This window comes from Bombus vosnesenskii, unplaced genomic scaffold (genome assembly GCF_011952255.1).
Source record: "Bombus vosnesenskii isolate JDL3184/JDL3185 unplaced genomic scaffold, Bvos_JDL3184-5_v1.1 scf7180000013263, whole genome shotgun sequence".
NCBI lineage: Eukaryota > Metazoa > Arthropoda > Insecta > Hymenoptera > Apidae > Bombus > Bombus vosnesenskii.
This window is the reverse complement of record NW_022882923.1, coordinates 7,379,590-7,407,260: the sequence shown is the minus strand read 5'-3', so window position 1 is coordinate 7,407,260 and position 27,671 is coordinate 7,379,590. Positions and strand designations below refer to the sequence as shown.

At 37.9% G+C, this 27,671-nt stretch overlaps 1 protein-coding gene across 3 annotated transcripts in view; it reads right to left on the bottom strand.

Moving 5' to 3' along the window:
• LOC117232441 (protein split ends-like) overlaps nucleotides 1-27,671 on the bottom strand; it is a 378,682-nt gene that overhangs the window by 102,840 nt on the left and 248,171 nt on the right. For all 3 annotated transcript variants that reach the window (XM_033491790.1, XM_033491799.1, XM_033491795.1), the window contains exon 2: nucleotides 12,145-12,268. In XM_033491790.1, the coding sequence (XP_033347681.1) occupies nucleotides 12,145-12,268 (124 nt within the window). The remainder of the gene's footprint in view (nucleotides 1-12,144; nucleotides 12,269-27,671) is intronic.

Here is a 27,671-nt window from a genome sequence, read left to right as displayed (position 1 = left end):
TATGTTCCAAGCGAATCGTTGACATTCTCGAATAGAGAAAATGATCGAAGCTTGAATAGAAGAGAATACGCGCGTGTATCTAGCGTGACTATTTAATTTCATAAATGTGATTATTCCTTATTAGCGCTTTTAGATCCGCCTGTCCGTTAAGAGTATAGAAGGCTATGGAAGTTCGAAGCATAATTGCGCAGCGTCGAGCTGTCGTTTATAGGAAAATATCCACGTAATTGGCAGCTGAATACGGATGATTACACGTAAATAGGTAGCATCTGTTAACTCGCAGTATTTGCATATGAATGGCCCGGCTACGATCTCAGCCGTTTCGAAAGTGATAATATTATTTAAGCTTATTCCATGCAATTTTGCAAATGTGCATGCATGCTTTGCGTTTAATCGTTCGAATCCAATTATGATCGGTACATAGATACATGTAAAACATAGATACGAACACGAAGGTACATGATAATGCAATATAATGGTGATAATATATATCATTTTCCTTTCTCTTGCATTCACTTTCGAGTAATTAGTGAGATATAAAGATGCTACGTTATTATTCTTTATATCGTGTTATTATCTATTACGCATATCACGTTATTCTTCATTATACGTTGTATCAATTCTTGCATCTTTTTCCTAATTTATAAATTACCATGATTCTCTTTTATAGTAAAGTTTTTTTTTTTTGCTTTGTCCAAATGCTTGGAACGAATCTAAATAATTAGTTATGAAACTAATGCGATAATACTTTTAAATATTATATATATTTTTAAATATAACGATATAATCCGATCAACTGCAGATTTTCAAAACTCTGGTTTACATCGCCATAATCTTGCATCTCGTCGTACTAAAATATTCTATTTTAGCTATAAAGTGACATTAAAATAAAAAAAAATCGGTAAAAATATATCATGTTTTTTTTCCCTGTGGTATTCAATTGAAATGGGAACAAAGCTGTAAGGCCAAGCGTATCGAAAACGAGCGGATCGTCTCGGAATTGTTACTGGAAAAGCTCATCGATGGTCCGATTGATGTTGGAGGAACAGTACCGGAGACGATGTTTCCCCATCGTCTTCCGTGGATCGTACTCTCGTCAAATGGGATTTCCTCGATGGAACAAGGGTGTTGGTACGGCTAGCATCGCCTGAACGACGACCGGCCTGTGGTCTAATTCATCGCGGTCACATTAACGTTCATAAACTTTGAGCGTACTCGATGCCATATTTCAAGTTAATGAGAGCAATAAATTTATACGTCGCGGTAGACTGGCAGGATGACAGGGAGATTGAACGACGAGAAGAGGGTGGTGGCTCTCGGGGAGGAGGTAAAAGAAAGGAACAGACTGCGAGTGGGCGTTCGGAGGAAAAGGAAGAAAGTTACGGCGGACAAGGCGAGGAAGAAACTGGGAAACGCGAGAAGAAATAGACAGAGACTTTAAGAAGAGGAAGTGAGGAAGAAAGGAAGTTGAAGAAGAAGGGCGAGAGGCGGAGGCAGAAATTGAGAAAATGAAAAGGTGAAGAGGGAGGAGGTGGCTAGTAAAAGTAATTGGAAATGAAGAAAGGCATTGTGGCGGGCGATGTAAGAAGAAACTACAGATCAAAGGGGCTGAGGAAGGTTCGGTTGAGAGTGGAAAGGGTGGTGACGGAGGAAAATAAGTGAAAACCGTGAGCATACGCGTGAATGTTGGATAAAGAGGGATCGGAACCAGAGGAACGACGGGGCAAAACGCAATAGTGGTTGTTAAGAAAATAAGGGTCTAACGAAGAAAACTGACAGCAAGCAAATTTGATCGGAAGGGGCAAGGAGAATTCCGGGAAGTTAAAAAGAAGAGAAAAATATCGAGGAGCAAAAGAGAGGAATATAAGGATGTAGCAACGAAATGAAAATGTATGTAGATGGTGGGAGAATAAACGGTGAACAGAGTCACGAGGTAACAAGTAGAAATAATTGGAAATAAGAAAGAAAAAGAGGTGTGGTTGGAGCAGCGGAGAAAAATTGCGAGTTCAGGAAAAAGGGGTAATATCGAAAGAAGGACGGAGAAAGCCAAGAATTAGCGAGGAAAAGACGGAGGGTGCGGAGGGTGGGTGTACACACAAGCGACCGATATCCGTTTTTATTAATAGAAATTCAATTTGAACGGAGCAAGCTCGGCAATTCGGAGAAAATCGAATTATCCTCGGAATTATCGGGAGTGCACGATATCCGTGCATCGTGTGTGTATATATGTATGCGTAATCTAGAACCAGAACACGTTTTACACGTCAAGTACAGTACGTAGCACGAGAGTTTCGTCGACGATATTTCACAGCATGAAAATGTTGCGACCTTAATTCCTTTACTGTCAAACGTCGAAAATACTTGACGTCGTTTGCTCGTTCAAATTTCCACACTCGAATCATTTTTATTCTCTTTACTTCAATTTGTTATCTTTCTCGTTTGATAATCCGACATTTGGAAAAAGACTAAATGGTAATCCTTTCGTCCTTTAGGATTCTTTAATTGAAAATTGTTAAAGTAATTTGAATGAAATTTGAAATTATAATCTGTTCGACTAGAAGATCTGCAATTAATCATCCTCCATCGAGAAATTAAGCGCATGAGCGTAGAACGTCTCTCCGCTTAACGAAGCCGAAAGTTTTTCCAGAATTAACGCGAAACGAAGGGTTCGAGGGAAGTTTTAATTGTTATTTCTTCGAACTATTTATACAGTTTGTTAATTGCGGAATATGTAAGAAAAACATCGAGTCATGCTTTTCGCTCTGAGGAAATAATTGTACGTGCACGTGCAAAATTTACCAGCTCGTTGCAATTTTCCTACTATTTGCTGCAACACAGAAAGCATCCTCTCATGCGTACGAATTCTAAAATGAGAATTATAAATCCTAAAGGAGCAATACTGTCTTAAGAAAAATTGTGCCATGTGATTCATATGATACGAAAGTATGTGTGGTAAAATACAAATTTATTGAAAGTATATATATTTATATAAATATAGCAAGGGAATTTCATATAAAACTCCTTATGAACCGAATATCAATTGTATTTGAATAACAATTAAAATAACGTGTTACATACGAATGATTTATGAAGATCACGGTTTCTTTGTGTGTATCCTTTTCTAATTGCGTGGATTATTTTAAAAACGAATCTGAACGAAAGTTATTCATCGTACTGAAAATTTAAATTTCATATAAGGTTCTTAATTAAAGCGCCATTCATCCCAGTAAGGAGGATTTAGCGCGCCTTTTATTCAACATGAAAAATTCGTTCGTACGATAAAAATTCGAAAATACTATGAGTACTATACATAAAGTTGTAGAAGATCCTTCTCTGACTGAATTACTAAAGTCTTCACAAAGAGTAAAAATTGAATGAACTATTTAGCATTTAATCGCTATATGCCATGGCGATACATCTACATGGTCAATACGTATTCGTAAAAATATTTGAACATTTATCGTGCAAAGCTTTTATGGTTAGAATATATGTATTAATAAAATATTTCCAAATTCGAATCGAGGTACAAATTTATTTTATCTTCTAAATATTATAAAAAATACTTCACTTTGGACATTTCACATATTTCTATACATTTCTATGTATTATATGTATTATATAGCACGTATTTTTAGATATTAAAATTTTTCTATAAATGCATAAACATCAGCAATCTGCTCGTTACACTGCCAATGAAACTTCATAACGTTTCCTACAACATACGTAATATATTCGTAACAGGTTTTTATAAAAGTTAAAATATGTACGTAAAATTTAACTCTGTCCAACATTTCCCAACAATTTTCCGAGAATATAAAGCAGGAAACAAGTCGCGTGGCGAAAAATTCCATCGCAACCTTTGCCCGTTCAATCCATTCAACATCTCCTGGACATACAATACAAGCACGAGCATGAATATAAATTGGCACGCGGTTACCGCGAAGAACAGGCCAGCTCGATTCGAGAATTCCAGGGAAATTCCAGCAAAGAAATTCCGAGACGTCAGGATATTTCCGTTGAGCCGGAGCTAACAAAGACGCAAACGTACCCGATAGGATTCCCTATTGGTGGTGTGCACGGTGCGGCTCTCAGCTCGGCAGTCATAAAGTTGCAGCGAACTATCAAAGTCGAACGACTTATTCGTGGCGCTCTTCATCCGGGACCGTTTGCCAATTACAAAGGGGGATCCGTCGCGAATTCCGCCTCCTCCGGCGGTCCTCGGTCCCGTTTTCTCTTTTTCCCAGCGAAAACTTTGTGCGGTTCGCCAGCCAGCCAGCCAACGACTGGATCCTTTTCCACCGAGACACCGTACAAGATTACTTTCTTTGTACAAGCGAAGTTCGTTTCCCTGCCGATGGCTCCAGTCGATTACAAAGACCGCTCTTTGAGGCAGAGGCTCTTTTGTGCCGTGGCTTCGTCGTCTTATCCACGAAAGTCATACCTTGTTCTCGTTCCACGCTATGTTTCTCTCTCTCTCTCTCTCTATCTTCTTTTTCTATCGCCTTCTCTCTGTTCTCTCTGTCTCCTCTTTCAGGGAATTAATCGGCGACGGATGCTCAGCGCTCGATTGAAAATTAAAAATCGACTCGCTTTAAAGGGCGTGCACCTTTGAAGCGCGGCGAACCCGGAAGTCGTGCCTCGAATTCAATGGAATTTGCAGAACGGTGCTCGACCATGCAGAAGGGGTTGAGTAATTCGATGCTGGCTTACCTTTTTCTCGCGTCGCGTCGTCCCGGCGAAAAGTTGCCTCTTTGTCCGACGCGGCGATGTAATTTCGTGCCCGTTTTGTCGCGCTTTTCCCTCCAATTCTGTTTTATCGTTTGATCGACGTTCAGCGATATCGAGCGTTTGAACGTTTAAGTGGCGACCGCAGCGAAATAATAATTTATAAATATAAAATTTAGCGTCATTTAAAAGTAGCTAAACAATTTTAAAAGTGTTGATTAAATTGAAGACTATAATTTATAAAGTCAGACGAAGATAATTGTTTAGACGTAGTGAATAATTACTAACTGTTCGTATAATGAAGCCAAACTCAATTTCTTCTATTTTGCTCGTTTTCAATGCTAAGATCCAACACCCAAGATCCATTCACGTCACGAGTACCATAGACAAAGGTCGCTTTGGCAGGCATTATTTTCTTCGTCGATTATCTCGCGAAATAACAAAGAGTCGGTCATAAATCGAGACTGCCTTTCGAAGACGTTGCTAATCCAATATGACCCAAGGCTCGCGAGAAAATACAAAAGGAAAAGAGAGAGAGAGGGAGAGAGAGAGAGAGAAGAAAACGACGTACGCGTGCGCCTCGCAACGGGAGAGGATGCAAATTCATTAAAGCAAATTACTTACGCACGGGCTTAAACAAGACGAGCTCGATGTAATAAAAGGGTGCTCGGTTACCCTTTGTTAACGTCATGGTGTAACTCGTGCGTTCGCTTAAGCACTCGCTAATACATCCGTCGAGACACAGCCGAGCCATTCGGGCCCGTGACGGTGATAATGAATAGCAACAACTCCATAAACTAACTCCTCTGAAGAGAAGCGAGCCATCTCGTGTGTTTGGACTCGCGGCAACGACGTGCACAGCACCTTGTCGAACCGTCAGTCTGCGAGATTAGAATTGTTCGCCACGTTTACGTTTCAGCCGTGCTGCTACGGCTGCAGACTCCAGAAATGCAATTCAACGCGAATGCCTGCTGTCAAGGAAGTTGTCGACGCGACCGCCGGGATTTCGCAATTTTTACCATCGAGCCAAAACGTTAAACTTATTGTTAGTACACATTTAAACGACCACGTTTTACGGTTTCTACGTTTTACGAGTTGTTTCCAAGGTAATAATACGATACAGTTCGGTAAGGTTTTCGCGTATGAATTACAACCCAAGTTGAAAGATAAACCGACTTGACGGATGTTTAATGTGATGTAACTGGTATTAGCACCAAGTGCTAAAAGGCAATTTGTAGCCATTGCGAAGAGCAGTTTGTGAAAGACGGGGTATAACTTCACGTGCGATTTCAGTACGAGATACCTTGTTTCCAAGCTATTGATATTTTTATGGTGCTCCTGTTGTTTCCAGGTATTTAGGGATCGTGTTTTTGAAAGTAATACGTCTCGAATATTTATGGAACATAATAAAGATATTTGTAAATAGCTTCAGCAGATTTGTTATTCTATTAAATGCCACATACGTTCTCGTGATACATGTGTATTTTTGATATATTCAATTTCGAGTAATTTAAACTTTATGTCACGCGTCAAATATGTTTCTTTTTTCGATGAAAATGGTAACAGTTACCACACGTCGAAATAACTATATATCGTTGTAAGAAAGAAATAGTGTTTGTTATTAATTTATATTTGATTTTTTATTCTTGAAAGCAATTAGTAATTTAATTAATTTCGAATAGCACATTGATATGACTGCAAAAATAAGATCATGTATTTTCAAAAAGAGTTACGAAAGCTGAACAAACTTGCGTTGTAACTATTTATATTTTAATTCCAGCGAGACAAACTCTTTAACGCGTATTACACGTATGAAAATATTACTATCAAATTCTAATATATCAATTCTATCGAAATAATTTATTATTCCTTTCCTTTCAACTATCTTTACAAATAATTACTAAATTTAATCGCGAGGATATTTATCATAATATATCAAGCAGTTTATATCATCGAATATTTCCTCACCATCGATAACAATTATTTATATCAAAAGTGCCTCAGTATTCGATGCGTTAAACTATTTCAAGGCCTCTCAAATACATACGCAATGAATTTTTCATTCAACATACTCAAACGCTAATCCGTGATACGCTCTTGGTCTTAGCCTTCATCCAGCACATGCTCTATCCAAATCGGAAACAATGCCGTCTATTCACGGTAGCTCCTCACGGTAGCGAACGATTTCATTCACCAACTGATCACCGATTCTGTTTTAATTCAAACCATTCTCCCCTTTCGTCGACACGATGCGTACAATGGATCGTTTCAGCAATTCGTCTAACGTATCAATAATTTGTCCAACGTTACCTATTCCCTGCAAACTCCATCTACGATACGATTTCACCGAAAACGTTTCGTAGAGCAAAGCTGCAAACCTCTGTTCAAACTTCCTGCTCGAACGGAGAGCGCACTTCGCTTTGCTCTGGCACGGTCTGTGTCTACCTACGAGGAAACTGAGAAATCGCTCCGTGGCTCGATGATTCCGCACGGTGTACACGCAACAATAGGCGGAAACGTCGGCTGCTACAAAAGGAGCATCGCGAGGGAGAGAACGTTGGACAGGAACACCGGTGGCCTGATAAAGAATCGGGCCGAATCAAAGGTTCCCGGGGAAACGTTAAGGCTGTCTCCTACATATGGTGCTCAGATTGTTGGATAGTTACGGTGTCTGACCATTGTAATTGGGTATTCGCGAACAGAAAGCCCGTTCCCGGTGCTCCCGATACCATCGATTCGATATTTTTCGTCGAAGCCGCGAATTTTTAAGTCTTCGTTCTTACGACCGATGCGGCTCGTTTTAATTGGTTCGATTGGCTCTCCTCGTGAATGCACACGATGCCCGATTAATTCGACGTTGATATAACAACGCAACGTCGATCGACGAGGAAAAGGGAAAGCGAATTCGTGGTCCATTGAATTCATATGCAACCATAGCGTATACGTTGAATTTTTTTCCATGGATTTATGAAGACTTAAATGGTCGCGACTTGACCGTTTATAAGGAGACGGGTTTATGAGCGGTTTTATCGAATCATTGAATTTATTGCTTTAATGCGTTCGACGAACCCGTATTTAGTACTTGGAGGAATTTAAGCGGATAATTTGAAAGCGATTAACTCTGTGCTTTAAGATATATTGAAGTCAGCGTTTTCCTATGTATGCATATCATTTTACTTCTAAGAGATGCAATTAGAAGTTAGTTATTAAGTAATAGAAACTTTACAGGGCAGAATATTTTTTACATACTTATTTGTGAAATAAAGTTTGTGATATTATAGCAAATTTTTCATTAGGATATGTATCTATGATAAAATCTCGTTTAGTGAATTACCTAAATTCAAGCAATTTAAGACCACTTTACCAGCGAAAACCTGTTATTTATTAGATTCTATTCCATGCTCGTGCTTAGTACTTAAAACATTTGACTGCAAGTCGCGTAAGACCAATTCGCTAGTGTTAATCTGTTATTATATTTAATTTGGTTATATATCTTCTATACTTGATATATATATTATAGTAATTTTATATCTTTTCTAAAAGCGTACGAAACGCTCTAAAGGGAACTAGGAAGTTCTTTTCCTGATGGTTGCCAATTTTGTTGCATGTACCTTGCTACTCTTTTTCCTCAAATCATACAATGTCCAGACTGGCAGTCTCATTGTACATAGCTAGATAGAGAGTTTGTATTGCAGATTCGAAACAGATACAATCTGGCCGGCCCGTTGCCAGAAGCGACCAGTCCTCTTGGTTACGCGACGAGAATTCGTCTCGCGAGACGAATCGCCTACTGCCGCATACGTAATAGAAATTGTAACGTCGTCGAGTCTAATTTATGACGGACCCTTCGTGATTAGCGTGGATAATGTTGTTTGCAGTTGCCAACAGACACAGTCGATCGATACCGCATCGCAATAAATTTACGTCTGGAATGTGGAATTTGAGCACCTTGGGGAATGCCAGATTTATAAAATCAACTTAAAATTTTGTTTATAAAAGGAAAGCTTAAGAAACTAGTTTCGGAATTGAAACTTTTGCTCCATAAAATAGGAAATTACCGTTACTATTTTATAAACCTACCAAACTCCTTTAGATCTCTATCAAAAAAAAAAAAAAGAGAGAGAAAAATATTCTACTTCAAGAACTAACGTTCCAAGTGTTCAGGTATTTTAAAAGATCACTGCACCGTCACTTAACTCGGAAATTCAACTACGCAACGTACGAGCATGTGAAATGCCTGCGGAGCATATATCAGCGTACCGAGGCGCGTCAACATCGCAGAAATTTCAGGCGAGTATATCTTTATTGGCATGCACGGGAACACACGTAACAATCTGGGCCGTTAATCGAAAGCTATTACTCCCAGAGTGATCGATAATTCGGCGCAGAGAGATCAGGCAAAATCGTCACCGCGAGACAATGACTGGAGGCAACGATAATTGGTCGATAAAGTGATAAACCCGGCTGGAGATTATATTGTAAGCACGCCACCATGTCAGAGATATGCAAATGATTATTAATTATTAGCACGTTGATCGTCGTGTTGTCGACAGGTCAACCCGGATCGATGCTTCTATGAATTCCCGTAGACCGATGCTACACGATAAAGTTTAATTAAGGAACGCATTAACGCACTGTACGTAGTACATACGCAACGGGATGGTAAGCACCGGCTGAGTGAGCGGTTAGCAAGCAGGTGTACGGATAATTATACGTTTTCCTCGTATATCGTCGCATGCTACTGGAATAATTAAACAAAACTGATGAGCGCGTTCGCCCGTCTGTCGGGGCGCTTTGGCTTATTCTTCAACCACCCTCTTGTCCCGTAGTTTCGTGAATTTTTAATTTGCGCGCCAATGCGCCGCCGTGTGCCTCCCAAATTAACGTTGTTAATGCTCGGTCTGCGAAGCTTCTTCGGGACTTATTGGCGCGCCGATGATAATTACGTTCGGTTAACCGGTTAACTCGCTGCGGAGTGCGGAGTAATCGTTTGTTGACGGACCAACTCCTCCTTTTGCTATTCTATCATCCTGTTCCTTTCGTGTTCCGAGCCAGTCAGTACAATTCGTTAGAAGGTTTTTGCTATGAATTATTGAAATAACTGAGGTAAAGGGATCTTCGAACGAGACCGAATTTTTCATTAGGAGCGAACATGCATAATTCCAAGTTCCTCTCGACGAGTTCGTCAATACGACGTGTCTGACATAGTCTCGAGGATTAACGGCGGTAATAATTAGACTACGGATATTTATATTTAATTACAAAGGAGCAACTATGATAGACAATTGGTTCATTCACAGAATATTATAGTTTGGATATTTTATACGTCTATATGCATTCTCTATATTGTACGCGTTCTGTGATTTTTTGCATCTTCAAATTTCCAATAAATGCATAAAAATCCGCGGTCTAAGTAATAGTATAGTTCGACAAGCTGGTTCGAAGTGATGTACGAAGTTCTTCTTATTGGCTGACAGATAATTGTTTCGCATATAGACTGAATGTTTATACAAATTCATATCATTATGAAAAGAATTAACAAAGGGAACTTTAATAGGATTTTCTTTTATCTGCAAAATATTACGCTACATATTTTTCTCTAGATATTTTGTACTTTTCGTTCGCACAAAATTCGTAAATTTTTTAGAAGTGCATAAACATTCCCAGTCTATTTATGTACGATGAATCGTATCGTTTGTGTCGTATCGATGTACAGTATCCTTTTGTTGTTTGTCGAAAGATTTACATCATGTACATAAAATAAGCTTTAAAAACATAGGATTATATTATGTATTATCTACGAGACCAGATGTCTTGATACGTATGAATAAATATACATGTGAGTACTATGATACTTATGAAACGTACAATACAACCTAAGAAAATGAAGGAAGTTCGTCAGTCCTGTCCCATTCTTCGGTTAGCTTTTCAATATTTTCCCTAACGTCATTTGCACGTATTCCACGCATTCGACGTGAACATTTCACGCACTTAATGATATCTCCACAGACACCCGATAAATAGACAAACAATGTTCGACTACCGAGCGCAATTAAGCGTAGCTGTGCTGCAACGAGTCATGCATCCCATAGACTTTCACTAGCGCGAGACGCGTGACGATGGAATCGTTCGCGAGGAAAACGCGAAATGAATTCCAAAGGAGCATCGTCGATTCGACGCGGCTCTCCAGCCAGTCTGCCGTGCGTTTTACACGCTTCTTCGCCTCTCTCTTTCACCGGACGTTGCACGCGCGCGTTTACACAGCATCATCGCTCGCGCAACATCGAGTATTGACTCATTGCACGAGGAACGTCGGCCACGGAGATTTCTCAGGCCAGATTACGACAAGAACATCGTTGGTCGTTTTGCTACACGACTCGCGATTTACTCGCGACAGGCATCGACGTACGCGCCGCGCTTTTTACGAGCCTCGTTTCTTCCATTCGGACTTCTTGTCGCAAACTACACGGCTGATTTATTTAAATTGCGTTTCATCGACCGATGCTTTAAATCGCGGTCGGCCTCTTAAGGACGTCTCCAAGATGGATATCGATTCCGCCAACGGAAATATCACTTTTTCCGCGAATGTATTTGAAAAATGTTCGATTGCACCAGAAAAAGAAATTGTATTTAAAATATGTGCTTGATGAATTTGGAATTTTCGCTGGTTTGTACAGTATATCATGATCGGTTCATTAAACATGTAGATACTGCAGTGAAAGTGCTGTTCGAGAATTTCAGTAATTTCGTATTTATTCTTCGTTGTGATTGCGTATCCAATATTAATTGCAGCTTTCTACTTTAATTTTTAATCGATATTGCTGAGCCATACGTGATTCGCAAAAATCATTTAGGCTTAGACTATTTCCTTTTAATTTGTATTCTATATTTGACGCGCTGAAGATTATCAATGGCATTGGCTCAGCATGCTTCAAAATTAAATAATCTGTCTCTGATCCAAATTGCCGTGATCACATATGATCCAACGATACCGCGAATCATCCTTTAATCGTAAAAGTGTAGAAATTGCGTAACAGATAATCTCAAAACTTTTGTTATCATTTAATTGCCTTGATATTTAATATTATAGATTCAAATAATGTAGCGTGAATGGAATGCTCTGATGCAGCAATAACGCAGAGCCTCTAACATCGAAAGAAAATTATAATGTGAATGTTTCTTTCCAACTTATATTTCATGCTCATCGAATCGGTCACAATACGCGTGCAACTTATGATCCGCCTCTAAATAAAGCTTGCGCAGTTCTTTATGAAAATAGCCTTCGAACAATACGCCGATGTTTGAAATGACTAACAGCCGCCGCGTATGCTCGTACGACAATAATTGCAGCAATTTAACAGGCACGGTATACGTGAAACGATCGTGACTGAGCCCAAATAAAAATGACTGCGAACATACCTTGGGGTCGAAGTTGAAGACCTGTTCAGGTCTTAGCGGACACTCGAGACCGCATTTGCAGGTTCCCACTGTTGTCAGGTACTCCTTCAGTTGATCCAGCGAACCCAGCGCTGTGCTGCTTGGACTGTAACAAAATAAGACAAAAAGTTAGTAAACGAAGCAGTAGCGTACCAGGCAAAAGAGAAACGCAAAGACGTTGAAAAAGCATACACGGTCGTCCATAGAAATCTTTTACAATCGAGGCAATGAAAGTATCAAGAAAGAAGTATGCATTACTAACTCCAATATATTGCACGACAGACGAGAAAGACGATCCTTAAATAAAATTCTTTATCGAAGGTTACACGTACAGTGACTCGCGAAAGTATTCATACGCTCGTCGACATCTTTTATGAATATATTACTTGCGTACTTACTACGAAACAGTCTGAAATTTTATTAGTATTGTAATGACATCTACCTATCATGATTACATAGAATTTTCGACAATTCTGAAAATTGTATATGCAAGTTATAAGATATTTAGTACAATACCATGCAGAGATAGAAAATCATTTGTATTTAAACAGGCAATCGTACACAATATTAATAAATTTCAATATACAATGGGACCATCTTTAATACTTTTTATATGATTTAAGATGAATATTCGTATCACGAATATACTAATTTCTGTACTAAATATAAGTTCGCAGTAAATACGTATCTCGTCCTTCCATGTATATTTTCAGATTGGATACAAATCTCCCCAATATAATCTTGGCAATCGCGTCTCGTTATAGCTCTAATGAAATGTCAAGATCTTTTATATAACACGCGTGATATACGTAAGTGTAAGAATATTTTTGTTGTAAATACGTAGGTGGGATAAGTAAGAGAAGACGGTACGAACACGGTACGAAAATTAAAACGTCTTCTCTTATTTTTCCCTGTGCGAAGTTTCAATCGTGTTTCTGCGCCATACTTCCAGCATTGGAAGGAAAGCCAACGAGCGATATCAAAGATAAATTAACCAACTCATAAAGAAGCTGTAGCGGTGAACGAGGAAGTCGATGTTTCGAGGGGAGCGGCAAATAGGCGTTTCATAATTTCACCGGCTGCGTCGATGAGCTGGAAGGAGACGGTTTATTACCTACAGACATCGCTTGTTTGGTGAGACCGGACAGTAATGGTTCGAGGACGTTTGCTGAGCGACCAACGAATTACACTGAGGGGATCCTTGCCGATAATTCTAACTGGCCCTGTGAAATGAAAACGGTTATCGATGTTCGTAAAGGGGACCGAGTTATTGCATCGCTTGGATTGCTGGCAAATTTTCTGCAAAGGGTGCTTTACGATTGAGAGTTACGACTTCTATATACCACGGTTCCTTCACAGAAATTTGTAGTTCTTTTCTTAGTATTTTTATACTTAATTTTGTTAATCGAATCGTTTCTTCGGTAGAAATTACCATAATCGTTTTTTAATGTCGAATTTATCAATTTTATGTGTTGCACCTTTTTCTTCGTGAATCTGTACGATGTTCATGAATTTATACAAATTCTCTGTACTTATTTCTTGATTTCTTTTACATGTACATATTTATATATTAAAATTTAGAACTAATTCATTTCGAGTTTAAAGAATTTCGTTGTTAATTGTTTAACGAATACTCGCTAGTTAAGTCTGTTCCTTTTTTGAATAAAGATGACCAAATATACCAAAAACTACAGAGACACGTGGCTAAAATTTATTTTCAGTGTGTATCTTACAACGTTTTATAAAAAAATAAGTGTATAAACGTGACAAATTTAACATTGGATTTTGCAATTGTTCCGAAGGACAAAAAACGTGACTCGTCGTATCTTTCCTCTGTGATTTTCACACATATTAATTAAACATTCGTAATCCGTCAACCTTCTACTTACAATATACAATAGAAGGATCCTTTGTTTCGTTTATTACTATCCAAATAGAAACACCGTAGAATATCAACAACTGTATAAATCATTTTTACGCGCCGTCAACATCTGACCTATTTCGCCGTATTTAAGCAAACGAAATTTCGCAAGACGTAATCCGGCAAAGCTGCATAAAATGTTTCGCATTAAGCGTAGTCAAAGGTCTCTCTGCGTTTCACGTTGGTAACATCGTTCGGCCGACAATTTGCGCGATTAACGCGTTCAATCTCCCGGCATTAAGCGTCGTTGCATTTTTACCTCGTTAGCATTTTCATTTGGCGCGGTCTAGAGGCTGGGAGTAATTGAAATTCCGCAATTAATCTGGAAACACGGCCGTCATAACGTGAAGGGAAGGACGAGATCTGGTCTCTGGTAGGCCGTCGAACGGAAAGACGGTTTATCACCTATCGCTCTCTGACGTCGAATCCCCGACAGCGATGCTTTGCAAGCAACTAATTCGACGAAGGGATCTTCGCCAGGCGGTTCGGGTTGAATCAACGAGCTGAAACGGAGGCAGGGTCGCCCGCTTGTATATTGATTACCTTGTAGAGGGACAGAGAGACTTTGTTTCAGAGTACTTTGCAGCTTCCTAAACTAATAACCTCGGGCGCTTCATCCCGGCATTATAACCTCGGGGGAAGGCTCGCCTTTCCCGTCCGATCCCGGTCCATAGGAATCCTCCTGGCAATTATTTCTCGTGACAACAAGACGAATTCGCGCACCCACGTTCGTGCTAATTTGCGCCGAATTCGATTTGTTCGCCGTGCTGCCAGCCCACCACCAGCCCCTTCTCGCGTCTGCTCTCCACCCTTTGTCACGTCCGCTATGAATTATGAAATACATATTTTCACTCTCGCCGCGAGTTAGTCGCGGATTATTATTAGCCTTCTGCAGGAAGTTAGCTGAAGTTGTGTATACACATTGCGTGAAATTCAGGCCGGGTTCTCGAACGAGTGATGGAATAGTGAGTTAGCTACGGCAAAGGTTTATCGAAGTATTTCTAACAAGATGATTGGCAACTGAGATTGAGTTATGGTAGAGTTGTGTATTTGGTTGAAGATTTCAGGGCTGGATATCTGATGTGTACACGTAACATGTAGCTTATACTTTCCAATAAGTTAGGGTCTTTGTAAGCAGGACGTTTGCTCCAAGAAAAGGAATATTGATTACAACCTTTTTACTTTAGTTTCTATAAAGTAAGTAGGTTTGATCAGCATATACGCGTAAATCAAATTTCATTAGTATTTAGAAATCTTGATAATATGCTCGAGTTATATCTGGATTATGGATAAGTATAAATAAAGGAAAATAATAAGGTATTTGTTTACATATTCACACCATATTAAACACAAATTCTACGAGTTTCAGATCTTCACATGCTTGATATTAGAATTTTGTATACACCTCTTAATTGAATAAAGAAAAGACATATAATTATATAATTTACTGGGAATTATTCCAAGATAATCAACACTGTTAATTACCGTGAACAGTTTCAGAATCAATTTAAGGATACATGTTGCATTAATTTAATATTTTTTTAATGATAAGATTTCTTCCTTACGTTGCTGGTGAATTATCTCAACTTTCTCTATATCTATGATGGAATTATATTCAGGCTATTATTAACGTTGGCATAGTAATCAAAGTGCTTTGCCACATGTAGAATTTGTAATAGAGAGTATGCGTAACTATATTATGAATGAAATAGTATTGAAAGCATCGAGATTGTATGCAAACCTTCTGTTGTTATCTGTTATCTGAGTGAACTAGTTGGCACAGTAATTAAGAGCGTGGTTGATCAACTACGAAAATTCGAGTAATTACTTTCCGTCTCGGTAAGACAAATTTGCTATCTACTCGGGCTGTTAATTTACCTCGGATTGAATTTGTCGAGAAACATTGGAAGCTAACAACTTGGATTTACCTGCTTGATGATTTAGTCTATTCTAAAGTAACCGAAGAACAATATTTACGATATCAAAAAATGTCTATATCGAAAGAAGATACGTACATTACAGAATCTCTTTATAAATACAATCGACTGTATTTCTGTAATTATAGAAGAGAATTTTATTATAGAAGAATCTTTATTGGATTAGCAATATCCTATTTGTAATTTCATTCGTTATTGAAATTTGTCGATTCAAGAATACAATAAAATAAAAGAATTTTTACTACGATAATCGCAATAAATAGCTGTCTACATAAAATAAGGGAGAAAAGAATCAGAGGCTGTTACGTTTCCACCTAAAATTTCATATCTCCACTTGATTCTAATGCATACGTTCTCGCAAGTCTATTCGAGGATGAAGCCAGGTTTGTGGGGTTCGTAAAGCAGACTTTTTCCATGCCACCCTCTTATCCCGGATTCGAAATGCAAAATCCTTGGCGATGTATCAACATTCACGGAACCATAGACCCAGACTGGATTCCCGACTACCAGAGAAAATAAGAATCGAGGGTGGAGAATTCTCCACGTGGTCGCATAACCTCCCTCGCCTAAGAATGGAGGAAAGCTTGTATCATAGATAATGCCGTAACATTTTCACGAAGGAAATCTGTAACGAAATATGAAAACGTGCATACGATTCGATAAATAATCCATATAACGTGGATGTCTACGACGATTGAATTTATTTTATATCTAACGATATTTTTATTGGAAGTAGTATACTTGGAAATATTTATATTTCAGGACTTATACAGCGGAGAAATTATTTTACCAGTGACATTACAAATTTCGAATTTTTCTCCTCTCCAGACAATCAGCACGATGCGTATTTTGAAAGTATTTTACTTTATTTTGAAAGTAGCACAATATAATTAACATGTTCACGCTTGGCAATTTTATTGAGATCTAGAACACTACAAGGTTATACATTTAAGACTAGGACAAGCACTTGGAAAGTTAGCTTTCGAATATTATACTTTGTATTAGTTATTATTATAACCTATTTGAAACAAACGCAAGAAATCCTTATTTCCTCAGCATTATTGATAATTGATGTGTTCGATTATTAATCATGAGAGGACATAAAAGCTACTACGTACGTAGTTGCGTCAGCAACTGCATTTTAATGCGTTAACTCTTCGAACTTTTCTATACTAACCTCGCTCTTATTAACAGATAGAGAGATTTTTAAAGTTCGAAAAAATTAAAACTAAATTCTATGTGAAATCGAAATAAGAAGCAACAAATATCAAAGACTAATAAAGATGATAATAAAACTTGTTTCGTGTTCCAAACGACACGTAAGATAAAACAATTAAGTAGCAGCTGATAAACAGGTATTTGATAATATTCTTGTGAAAAGATAAATCTTTTCATTTTGCGACGCAGGAGTCGATATCGTGAACAACGACGAGACCGGTAACTTATTTTCCTATAAAACCGCGACAACGGATTCAACAACACAGCTGTGATTCCATAAATAAGGGTTGCGAGGAGTTCCTCCCAATTTCAGTTAGCACGTGAAGTGCGCCGAGGCATGTTGCACAGAGTAAAGAGGCACGGTGGATGAATTATATCGGTTGGAAAGGCTGGCTAAGCTGCTTGTCCTCGTAAAGCGAATTCTGCCACCAACGAAACCAACATCAGCTTTTACGATGCCACCCACCCTTTGGGCTCCACCCCAGACCTTGTCGAATCATTCTTGTTCTTGAAGCTGTACCGTACCTATTGTTTACCGTACGATTTGTCATGATTCTTTCCGCAAGGACAGCTTCCTATTTTTAAATGAAGTTACGCTCATTTAAATTGAAGTATCTGCGAGATGAAGAACAAATGCTAACAGACGAGTGAGTCACGAGAGGCGGACAAAAATACGTAAAGAATTTCTTTTCCTATCATGTTATAGCAAAAAGAAGAATATTATTTTCATGTGCATTTGTAATACCTGAAAAAAAATCTATTACAATTTTTAATGTAATATAATTAAATTAACGGGCATATTTCTCTTGCACTTTTTTACCAGGAACGTTTCCAGATTGCATCATCTTCGATCATATCGCAATGTACGATGCTTAAAACAAGGATGAAAATTACGTAAAATGAGGTAAGAAACTATTTATATTTAAGACATATAGAATAACAGGTGCGTTCCGCTGTAGTAATTTTATGGGAGCAAGGTCAGTGAAATATGAACATAGCTATTATTCCTCGATATAAATGGTTTGATCAACAAGCTGCTTTACCTACTCGACATTATACCCTATTGTAATAACAAAAAACCGTTATGATAATGAAAACAATTTTATGACATAAACAACTCGTTCCAGGACCGATTAAATCAATCAGATAGACAAAAACGAATTATTCTTTCGTAATTGTATTTGCGCATAAATTACTCTTCTTATCCTTCTCCAGGATCAGCAGAAGATTAATGAAAATGATATGCGTAAGAAATTTCATAAAGTAAATGTATAGCTCATTTTATTTATAGCGATATAGAAACGCCGTGAAAGATGGATCGTGCTTCAAAATTTGCATATTAAAATCTTTCAATAACCAAATTAAAGTTGGAGATTTGAAGAGATAAGAGCCTCTGACCTTAATCCTACAATAATTGAAAAACGTAGAATGTTTTTACGATTAGCATTATATTTTCTTACGAGGAAAGAAACATTAGAGTTTTTCACTTTAACTTGGAATCCAGGAAGCAATAATGCTATTGCTGTCCGTGTACAAATAACAATCGACTGGAAATTCCTTGAATCCAAATAACTCAAAAACTCTTTACAATATACAACATTCACTCGCGGTGTCAGTCAACGTGTTTCAAAGCAAAGACACGTCGCGTCTGTAAATTTTAATTCGATCTCGTTTTATAGGACTAATTTAACGCACGTATGCGCGAAGCAGGATAAGTTGGAAGGTGGTGAACACGTTTTTCATATTCAGATCGCAATATCCTTTGACCAACAATATTACACGCGTGCTGCTGACAAGACGTGACATTAGAACGGTCAGGTTCCCATAACCCTCGAGTCTCGTGTCCGTGCATGTATCTGAGGTTGGGAATGCCGTTGGCGCGTGGACTATACTTATCTACGATCTATGAACAGTTTACCCTTCATACAAACTTTTCCGTGGTAACATGTACGCGCGCCAGAACGCGTCCACATGTTCTTTGAAACCGCAACTGCTCGCGGTCTTCGGGACAGAACGTGGGAAGGCGAGCTGAATCCTTTCTTCCATAATGCTGCAATTCATGACTTGAAAATCAATTGCATAGTACGCTGGAAATACCGAACGATGATAAAATCTTGTTAAATATTTCAACAGTATGGGTATTGTGCACGTATTTGGAAAGATGCGATGTAATGCGCGGTAGAATTTCCAATAATTGAATTCATAGGAACACATGATCTCTTGGGTAGAAGAAAATTCGAATGCTCTTCTTCGCTTACGACGATCTCATTTTGTATTTCAAAAAGAATAATATCACTTAGAGGGAAAATAAAATGTAATATTAATGTAATATTCTTTAAGTAATGGTCTTTTATTATCGTTTGTAAATGTAACCCACGCCCTTTTCACTGGCAACATTAAGTTGCGCGAAGTTTTCAATAATTATAAGTTGTGCTTCAATGAATAAATGATTCTGAATTCGCGTCTTAATAAATTTATTCGTGTCTTAAAGCAGCCTCAAATGTGTCTGGTTTTTACGTATTTACTATAGAGATTTAGTCGCTTTTCTCTTTGCAAACGCCCTCAATTATTGTTCCTTTCAAATCAAGGAATAGTTAAACAAACTTCAGGTTTATTTAACTATGCTGTTCTATTCGTTTTTTTTCACGTTTGTAAAATATCCTTTTAGACATGTTTTTTTTAATATTTTATAATTAATATATATTAATATATACAAAGTGCAGAAAAAATACGGGGAGAAACCTTAAGAGCATGTAGTACTCGTCAGAACAAGCAAAGATGTCTTATATTAACATGAGTTCAAAAACCACTAGTTTCGAAGTTACGAGATGTTTAGTGAATGAAAGTATAGCGTATAGTAAACCAGTTGCTTCGTTACAACGAACAGCAGTTGATCCTAGAAATCTGCTGCCAAGAGATAAAAGAAATGCCGAGGTTCATTCAACGTGTGCGCGCTCCTATGAGAAAACGTGTCAAAGTGTGCGTTGAAGCGGACTGGGGACATATCGAACGTACTTTATGCTGCAAAGGTAATATCTTACTGACAAAAACATCTCGCAACTCAGAAACATGCAGTTTTTGAACCGAATGTCGCTTGACACTTTTTTGCTTGTTTTGATGAAATCGCTATATGCTTCTAAAGCTTTCCCCGACAGTATTTACATAATACTGCGTTAGAACGTTTTATTCATGAAAAGCGTGGAACGCAGAAAAGGTAGTATAAAATTATATCGAATACTAAAACTAAATATTCCAAAGCTATTTACATTTTAATAACATCTATTGAAATATAACGTTCATTTCGGGGCACATAGAAGAACCGCAGGAGAGAGGTTCTCAAGGAGAACAGCAGAATAAAAATCTGAGAGGACATCTCAAATCGAGTAAACTGTTACATACCTATATCTCAGATTGATTGAATTCAAGCCGCTAGAATTCAGGTAACTTGCCTAAACGATGCTTCATACCATCGTTCGAATCGCTGGCGTACAAAGGGAATACTGGCGAGGTTTACGCAACGATTCATCGAATGCTGATACACAACGAAGACTGGAGATTACGTTTCAGGGGAACGTTCAGATTTATTTGATTCTCCTTCGAACACGTTCGTATAATCGTTTCAGCGGTATTCCAGTCGTCTGGCGTAATTGTGCAGGCAAACAATCGCGAGTATCCGAGAGCGGAGTATCCGTAAAGCGATCGAAATTGTTAAACGCGATGGCAGGCGAAGGGATAGAGGAGAGGAGCGGGTGGCGCGAGGGAGAGAAGCGGAGAAACGAAGATCACGGGTGATAAATCGTCGAAGGCAGGCCGCAACGCTAGATATACCGAGGCGTACCAATTGGAATTGGCTCGTAATTCGCGGCCATTCCGACGGATGGCTTCACCCCGATAATTACCGCTCCGTGATAAATTTATGACAGCAATAATTTACGCGGAAACTGCGGCCGACTGGTTCGATAAAGAGCGATTAACTATAAAACGAAGCTACGCGAACGCGACGCTCCGATGCGATGCGCCGCGACGCACACCTCTCTCTCTCTCTCTTTCTCTCTACATCTCTCCATTATACGCGATCCAACTTCAAATCGAAGGGATAAGTCTGCCGTTTACAGGATTAAACACGAACGGTGACGTCCAATTGGATTTTAAAGTCGTTTCGTGATACTCTGCAACGTTTCGCATCGTGTTCTAGGGTTTAGCATTGTATATGGCGTATCGCTTAAATTGAACATTTAAGTTATTCCTGTTGCTATTAAAGATGAAAACAGTGGAGTTTTGGAAAAGAGGATTAAAGTAGGGCAAGAGGAATTTATGTTGTTTTTCAAGAATTGCATCTAATTATCTTGTATTATATATCCTTGTAAATATACGTGTTATTTCAATATCATCGACATATTTTTAGATATTAATATTCGATGTGTATTGTAAACAATATATTGACACAGATCGTAAGAGTAAATCTTTCATACCTATGTCTCATTGTATTTTTTACGTACTTTACTATATATTTCATACTTTTACTATTATCTTTGGTAAATTTGGACTATTGGTCCGTCAAATAATATTCATTATATTATATCTTTTTATTTATACTCGTGAAAAATATTAACTGAAATTTCAAATCTGGATATACTCTATATCGAAGAATTTCATACAGAGCGTACACGCTAAAACGTCCATTTTCATTATGCGTTTCTATCTTGGAATTTCTAAAATCTTCGTAACCCAGATTTTTATTATTTTCTAAAATTGCTAATATTATGTAAGGAAAGTACATTAAGCGAATATTTATACATATTAGAATGAAAAAAACACTAGAACTAGATTTTATTAAATCTTATGATATGTACGAGTAACATTAACGAGAAATTAGCATAATAAGATAAATTGGCATATAAATCGGTTATATCGTATACTATTAAAGACCTAAAAGCAGTGGAAATAGATCAGTGAAAATAGATACTGCACGAATACCACCTCAAGTGTCGCTTCTAACCAGTTAAAAAATCTGTGGTTGGTGATCAGTGATCCGTGATCAAGCTGGAGCATGAAAGTTTTAAATAGATTATAGCTGTAAGGCGCGCGTCAACATAAATGCGTCATCAAACTTCTAACGAAACTAATTGCAATGCTGCTGGCAAACCGTCAGAACAGTCTTCCAAAAGGACACGCTTTACACCCGGAAGTCTCGATATTAACTGTACCTTCCCCCTCTATTAGCGCTTTAAAGAAACCGCACTCGACGCTTGTAATATACACAAAATGTCTGCATACAGTCGTGCGTTACTTTGCTGAAAACGTTCATATATCTGTCAGTTTAAAACGATTCTTTTAATCTTTTCACCAACAATTTCTTTTCGGAAAAAACTTACTACTCACTTAATTCATATTCAAATAAATATCTTCGTCGTCTCTCAATTGTCTGTCGAAATACGTTAACTTAATACACTGGCATCCAATTTCTTTCTTCGTGCAAAAAATATTAAATTTATGATTATAGCTCACAATCGTCCACGTTATAATAGCGATTATTAATTCTTGGGCGAAAAATTGAATTCAACTACTGAAATCATTCGTTGCAAGTATTTCACTTTTGTCGTTTAATTTATACTTTATCTTACTTTAATCAATTATTCTATTACGCTACGAAAGTCTAAATTGACAGAACTTATTAGCTCTAGAATTCAAAAATATTTCAAATGTTGCTTCTACAAATTCGCAACACTCCTTTTATCACAGTAGATACAGTCTTAATTCTCTAAGAAAATACCGTAAACCACACAATGTTCAGGAGTTGAATTAATATTAATAATTACATTAAATGTATAATACCAAATTTTATAGAATGCGAGATTAAAATATCTTCGACTTAAAATCGCAAGATACCAATTATAAAACGCGTATCAAATCGAATATGATGCAGAACCCCGTAAAAAATGCATCACGGTCTGAATTCGAAATAGCCCCACAAAGGTTTAAAAAGTGAAACCGACCCAATTCCTCCGCGTTCAGCATCCAACCAATTTACCACACGCACCCATTCATTTCTTTTAAGAAAAATCCTCTTACCAAAGAGTAAAGCTATCGGCAAGAATCCACGCGTTTCAGTCTCGAACGGAAGAAAAAACGGTAAACGCGGTTAACGCGTAAACGAGCGGAACACGTAACGAAAGGGGCGATCGGGAAGCATTCGTATCGAGACGAAGCTCAGCTTCGTTCGCCGCTGCGTTGGTCCAGGACACGAAAACAGCGCAACTCGAACGCGCCGCCACAAATCAATAATCCCATTCGCAAGATCGTTCGTGTTCGATCAATTTCGGTGTCCATTACGGTTCGAAGAGAGTGGTCTCTATCTGCGGCCAGGTTTGCGGCACGATATTATCGGGCGAAGCAACGCGCAATCGTCCAGAGAGTGGGGAGTCCAGTGTGCAGGAGGGCTGCGAGAGAGAGAGAGAGAGAGAGAGAGAGAGACGAGGAGGAGATCGAATAATTTTCGACCACGAAAAGTGAAACGTTAACGGCGGCCGATCACGAACCGCTTGTTTCCTTCGGCTGTTTTGCACTTTTGTGCATGCGAGTTTGGACTCGCGGGCCGCGCGATTCGGCCCGGCAACGAGCCAGACAGAGACCAATAGGCAACCATTTCGCAACGTTGGATCAGCCGTAGATTGCAGTCATTTGCCGACATAAATTGCATGGCCGGGTAATCGTCCCGTGCGGAGAAACGAGAGCCGTTATACGTCGAAAACGCCTCGGATCGAGAAAAAATCAGCGGAGTTCACCCCGCGGAGAGAATTCTCTCTTCATTCTTCGACGATGGATTCCCGGTACGCGGAAGACGCTCACGGCGATCCCGAGATCACTTCCAGTGAGCCGCGTACACGATGATTGCTCGATCGGTGTCGAGATCGAGTTCGATTCGTTCCCTTTCGTTTCGTTTCGTTTCACTATGCTTCTCACCGTTTCCAGCGATTTTCCTGCCTCCGTGGGAGCAGCACGAGAGAAAGTGATTAATTCTCGCTGGTATGGGAAGGCGATGGAATGGCGGGCAGAGTGGAAAAAGAGCAATTTGTTTCCAATGATAAGATTCTTAATTAATTGTGCACTCTCTCTGACTGAAAAATGTAATTTAATACTGTCCGTGCTTGGTATACGTGAACGTATTTAACCAGTTAGATGTTGTACAGATTACTGGTGATCAATAATATATTAAATCAATGTAATGAAATCCTTATTTCATTGAAAAGACGCGTAAGAAAATTTTAATTCTATTTACCTCCTAGTTTCTAGAAATAGAATAGCAGTTCGCGTTCTATAGAAACGATACGACATTATCTATCTATAGTGACTACACATGCGCCTGTAGCAAATTATAAAAATAATAATTTATAGACTTCGAAATTATTTGATTAAAAGAAAATCAGACTCGTACTAATGAATCGCGTTTTCATTTCTACGTTTACATAATGCTTTTATTCTTTTCGAGATGATGAAATATATATTTTTGGTAAAAGAAGATTGATTTGAAGTCATAAAAACATGGAAACAGTTATATGTTTTTTTTTGTAATAAATATACAAGATAATCAAAAAAGAATATTTTGAATTGCAAATATTAAGATACTTGTTAGAAGGATACTTATTGTTAACTAGTTAATAATAACTAAATTCTCAAAATATAAAACCTATTATACTTATTAAGATATAATCAGTGATTACAATCTCTATAGAGAGAAAATAACTATAACTCACTAATATAATTTTTTATCGCACGCGACAAGGATGAAAAGACAATAATATATTATCAAATGGCGGAAGCAGAAAGAGAAACCTTTTTCCAGAATTTTATAAATAAATTGTGTTAATGAAAACGAATCGGAACTGCGCCAGCAATTGCCACGAACAACAGGAGCAACAACACGAGGAACAAAGTTATATTTCCTTCTCACGCTGAAATACGAGTAAACGTTCTAAAACCCGTAAACGTTAGCATGAATATTTACGGCGTTAGGCAGATTTGTTTCCGCTACAACCGCGATCTTTCCCAGACTTTTTACGATGGAACTTCACTACGAACGAGCTCGTACGATTATCAACAACAATGTACGCATTAGCAGATAAGATTATCGCGGCTCACGTTGCGAATTCCGTTGATAACGTTGCATAGCGTGAATTCTTATGCTGAACGTAGACGTAGGTTATGTACGTATTATGTACGTTCTCTGCGATGGTCACCAGGCAGGTAACAAAGAAACGATGAACTTTACGATGTGACGTGGCAAATTAAACGATTTTTTTCCCTGCTCTATATGTCGACTTTGGTATTTTTGATTAAAATATAAATAGAATTATTACCAGAGAGGACAAAATGATTAATTCGTAATTCTTCATAAAAATTTTGACAATTTCATGTCAAATGTAAGTACATGTAGATATGAAAAACATGTTTCCCTGTTTGCATTATAATATACACATTTTTTACTCTCATCTTTTGTTTTGATTTCCTTGGTACAAGCTTTATATTTTTATTTAGTTCCACTGATTTAGACCATTATGTGTATACTTTACTAGAGTTGGATAACTATCAGTAAGATAAGAATTAATTAATAAGAAATAATGTAAATAAATAAGATAACATACAAGTAAAGAGATGAATATATGGAAAGTAAATGGAATTTAATGTATGTCGTGGAAGGTTTGCAATCTTGTTTATCAACAATATTAATTAGGAGATAAACTAGGAGATAAGGAAATTTTGAAAGATAAATTTAAGTGATGACATACGGCCTTCCTTCACGAATGATATAAATAATGTTAACGTGAAATAACTCGGAAAAGTGTTTATTCTGCAGAGCAATTTAATACCGTGACTAATGGAAATAAACATGCGAAGCGAAGGGAAATTTTAATAAACAACAAGCAATTTTTCTACAAAAACGAGCGAAACAAGAAATTATTCGCGCATCATACAATCAGTTATAAAATGTTTAAAACGTTTTTCGAAACGATAATCAAATAAATGAAAATATTAAGTAAATATTTACAATGGAACAAATGATATGAAATCTCGACAAGCGCGATTATATTCGATAAAAAGCTTCCAGGGCATATTGCATATTGATCGTCAACGTAGTCGATAACAGGCTATCAGTATTTCCTGTAAGTAATATATTATATAATTTCACTTTGTATATTTTATAACTATAGTAAACAAAAGAGGACTAAAATTAAAAAGTGATTTACATTCTCATTTTATACTTAATTTTCTTGATGACATTTGTAAACGTGTAGATGAGATAAGAAGTAAAAGAGAAGTTAGACAACTATGATAAGATATATCAAATGATAAAAGTATTGAATATAATATAGTAATTTAACTTGCGTGTTATTTGTTTTTTATGAAGTACACTAAAATAGCATAATAAATCCAAAATAATCCACGATTATGATTACAATGTACACACGTAGAACGCAATTGTATTATGATCGATTCCAAATCATTATTACCTTTCTATTAGGGAAAATTAATCGTCCTATACTATTACAAATATATCGTATCAATACATATTTCCAAAATTCTTTGATACTGAAATAATGTAATCTTGTTTATTTCTATTATCTCCAATCACTAAAAACGATTAATAATACTATATTAATACCAACCAATATTTCTATTACGTATAGTCATCAAATAATTCTTGGTCAAACACACATAACTTTTTACAATAATTCCATTATATTTCAATTCCAGCCAAAGTACCTATTAATCTCTCTGAGAAAATAAAAAGAAAGATGGAATTTATGAAAAGTAAAACCGATAATCCGAAGGAATTGCACGATCGGATGGATAATTAACAGCACAAGCGTGCAAGACGCTGCGTTCACAAGACCAATAATGGATAGCTACATCGTTCGTGGGGGGCCACGTCCGGTGATTTTTCTCCGCGGAAAGGCACGCCGGTAATTCGAATCGGCGATCGGTCGTGAGACGCGATTAAACTAATTTCAAGACACGCGAGCGCGAGATGTATTTTATTCGGCAGATTCAATTACAACACGCCAGCCAGAACAGACCGTTGGGTTCTGGCTCTCTTTCTCCCCTATCGGACATAATTCTCCGGCGAACAGAGGACGGAGTTGCTTAAGCGTGAAAACGGCATAATTCCTGCGAAAATTTAGAGCTTTATTTACTTGGCCACAAATGGAATTTCCCTGGTTTCTTTGCTGGTCGTGGCTCAAATAAAAGAGATCACTGCCAGCGGCCCGAGCCAATAAACAAGGCTTACTGCCAACTTTACGACTACGGGCCCAGGTGCACGAGAAACCACCCTCATCCGTGTCAGCCTCTCTTGTACCAAGGAGCTTATCAATCGCTCGAAAGATGCAAACCGCCGTGCTCGCCGGAATTACGACAAACGACCGTGCAAATCG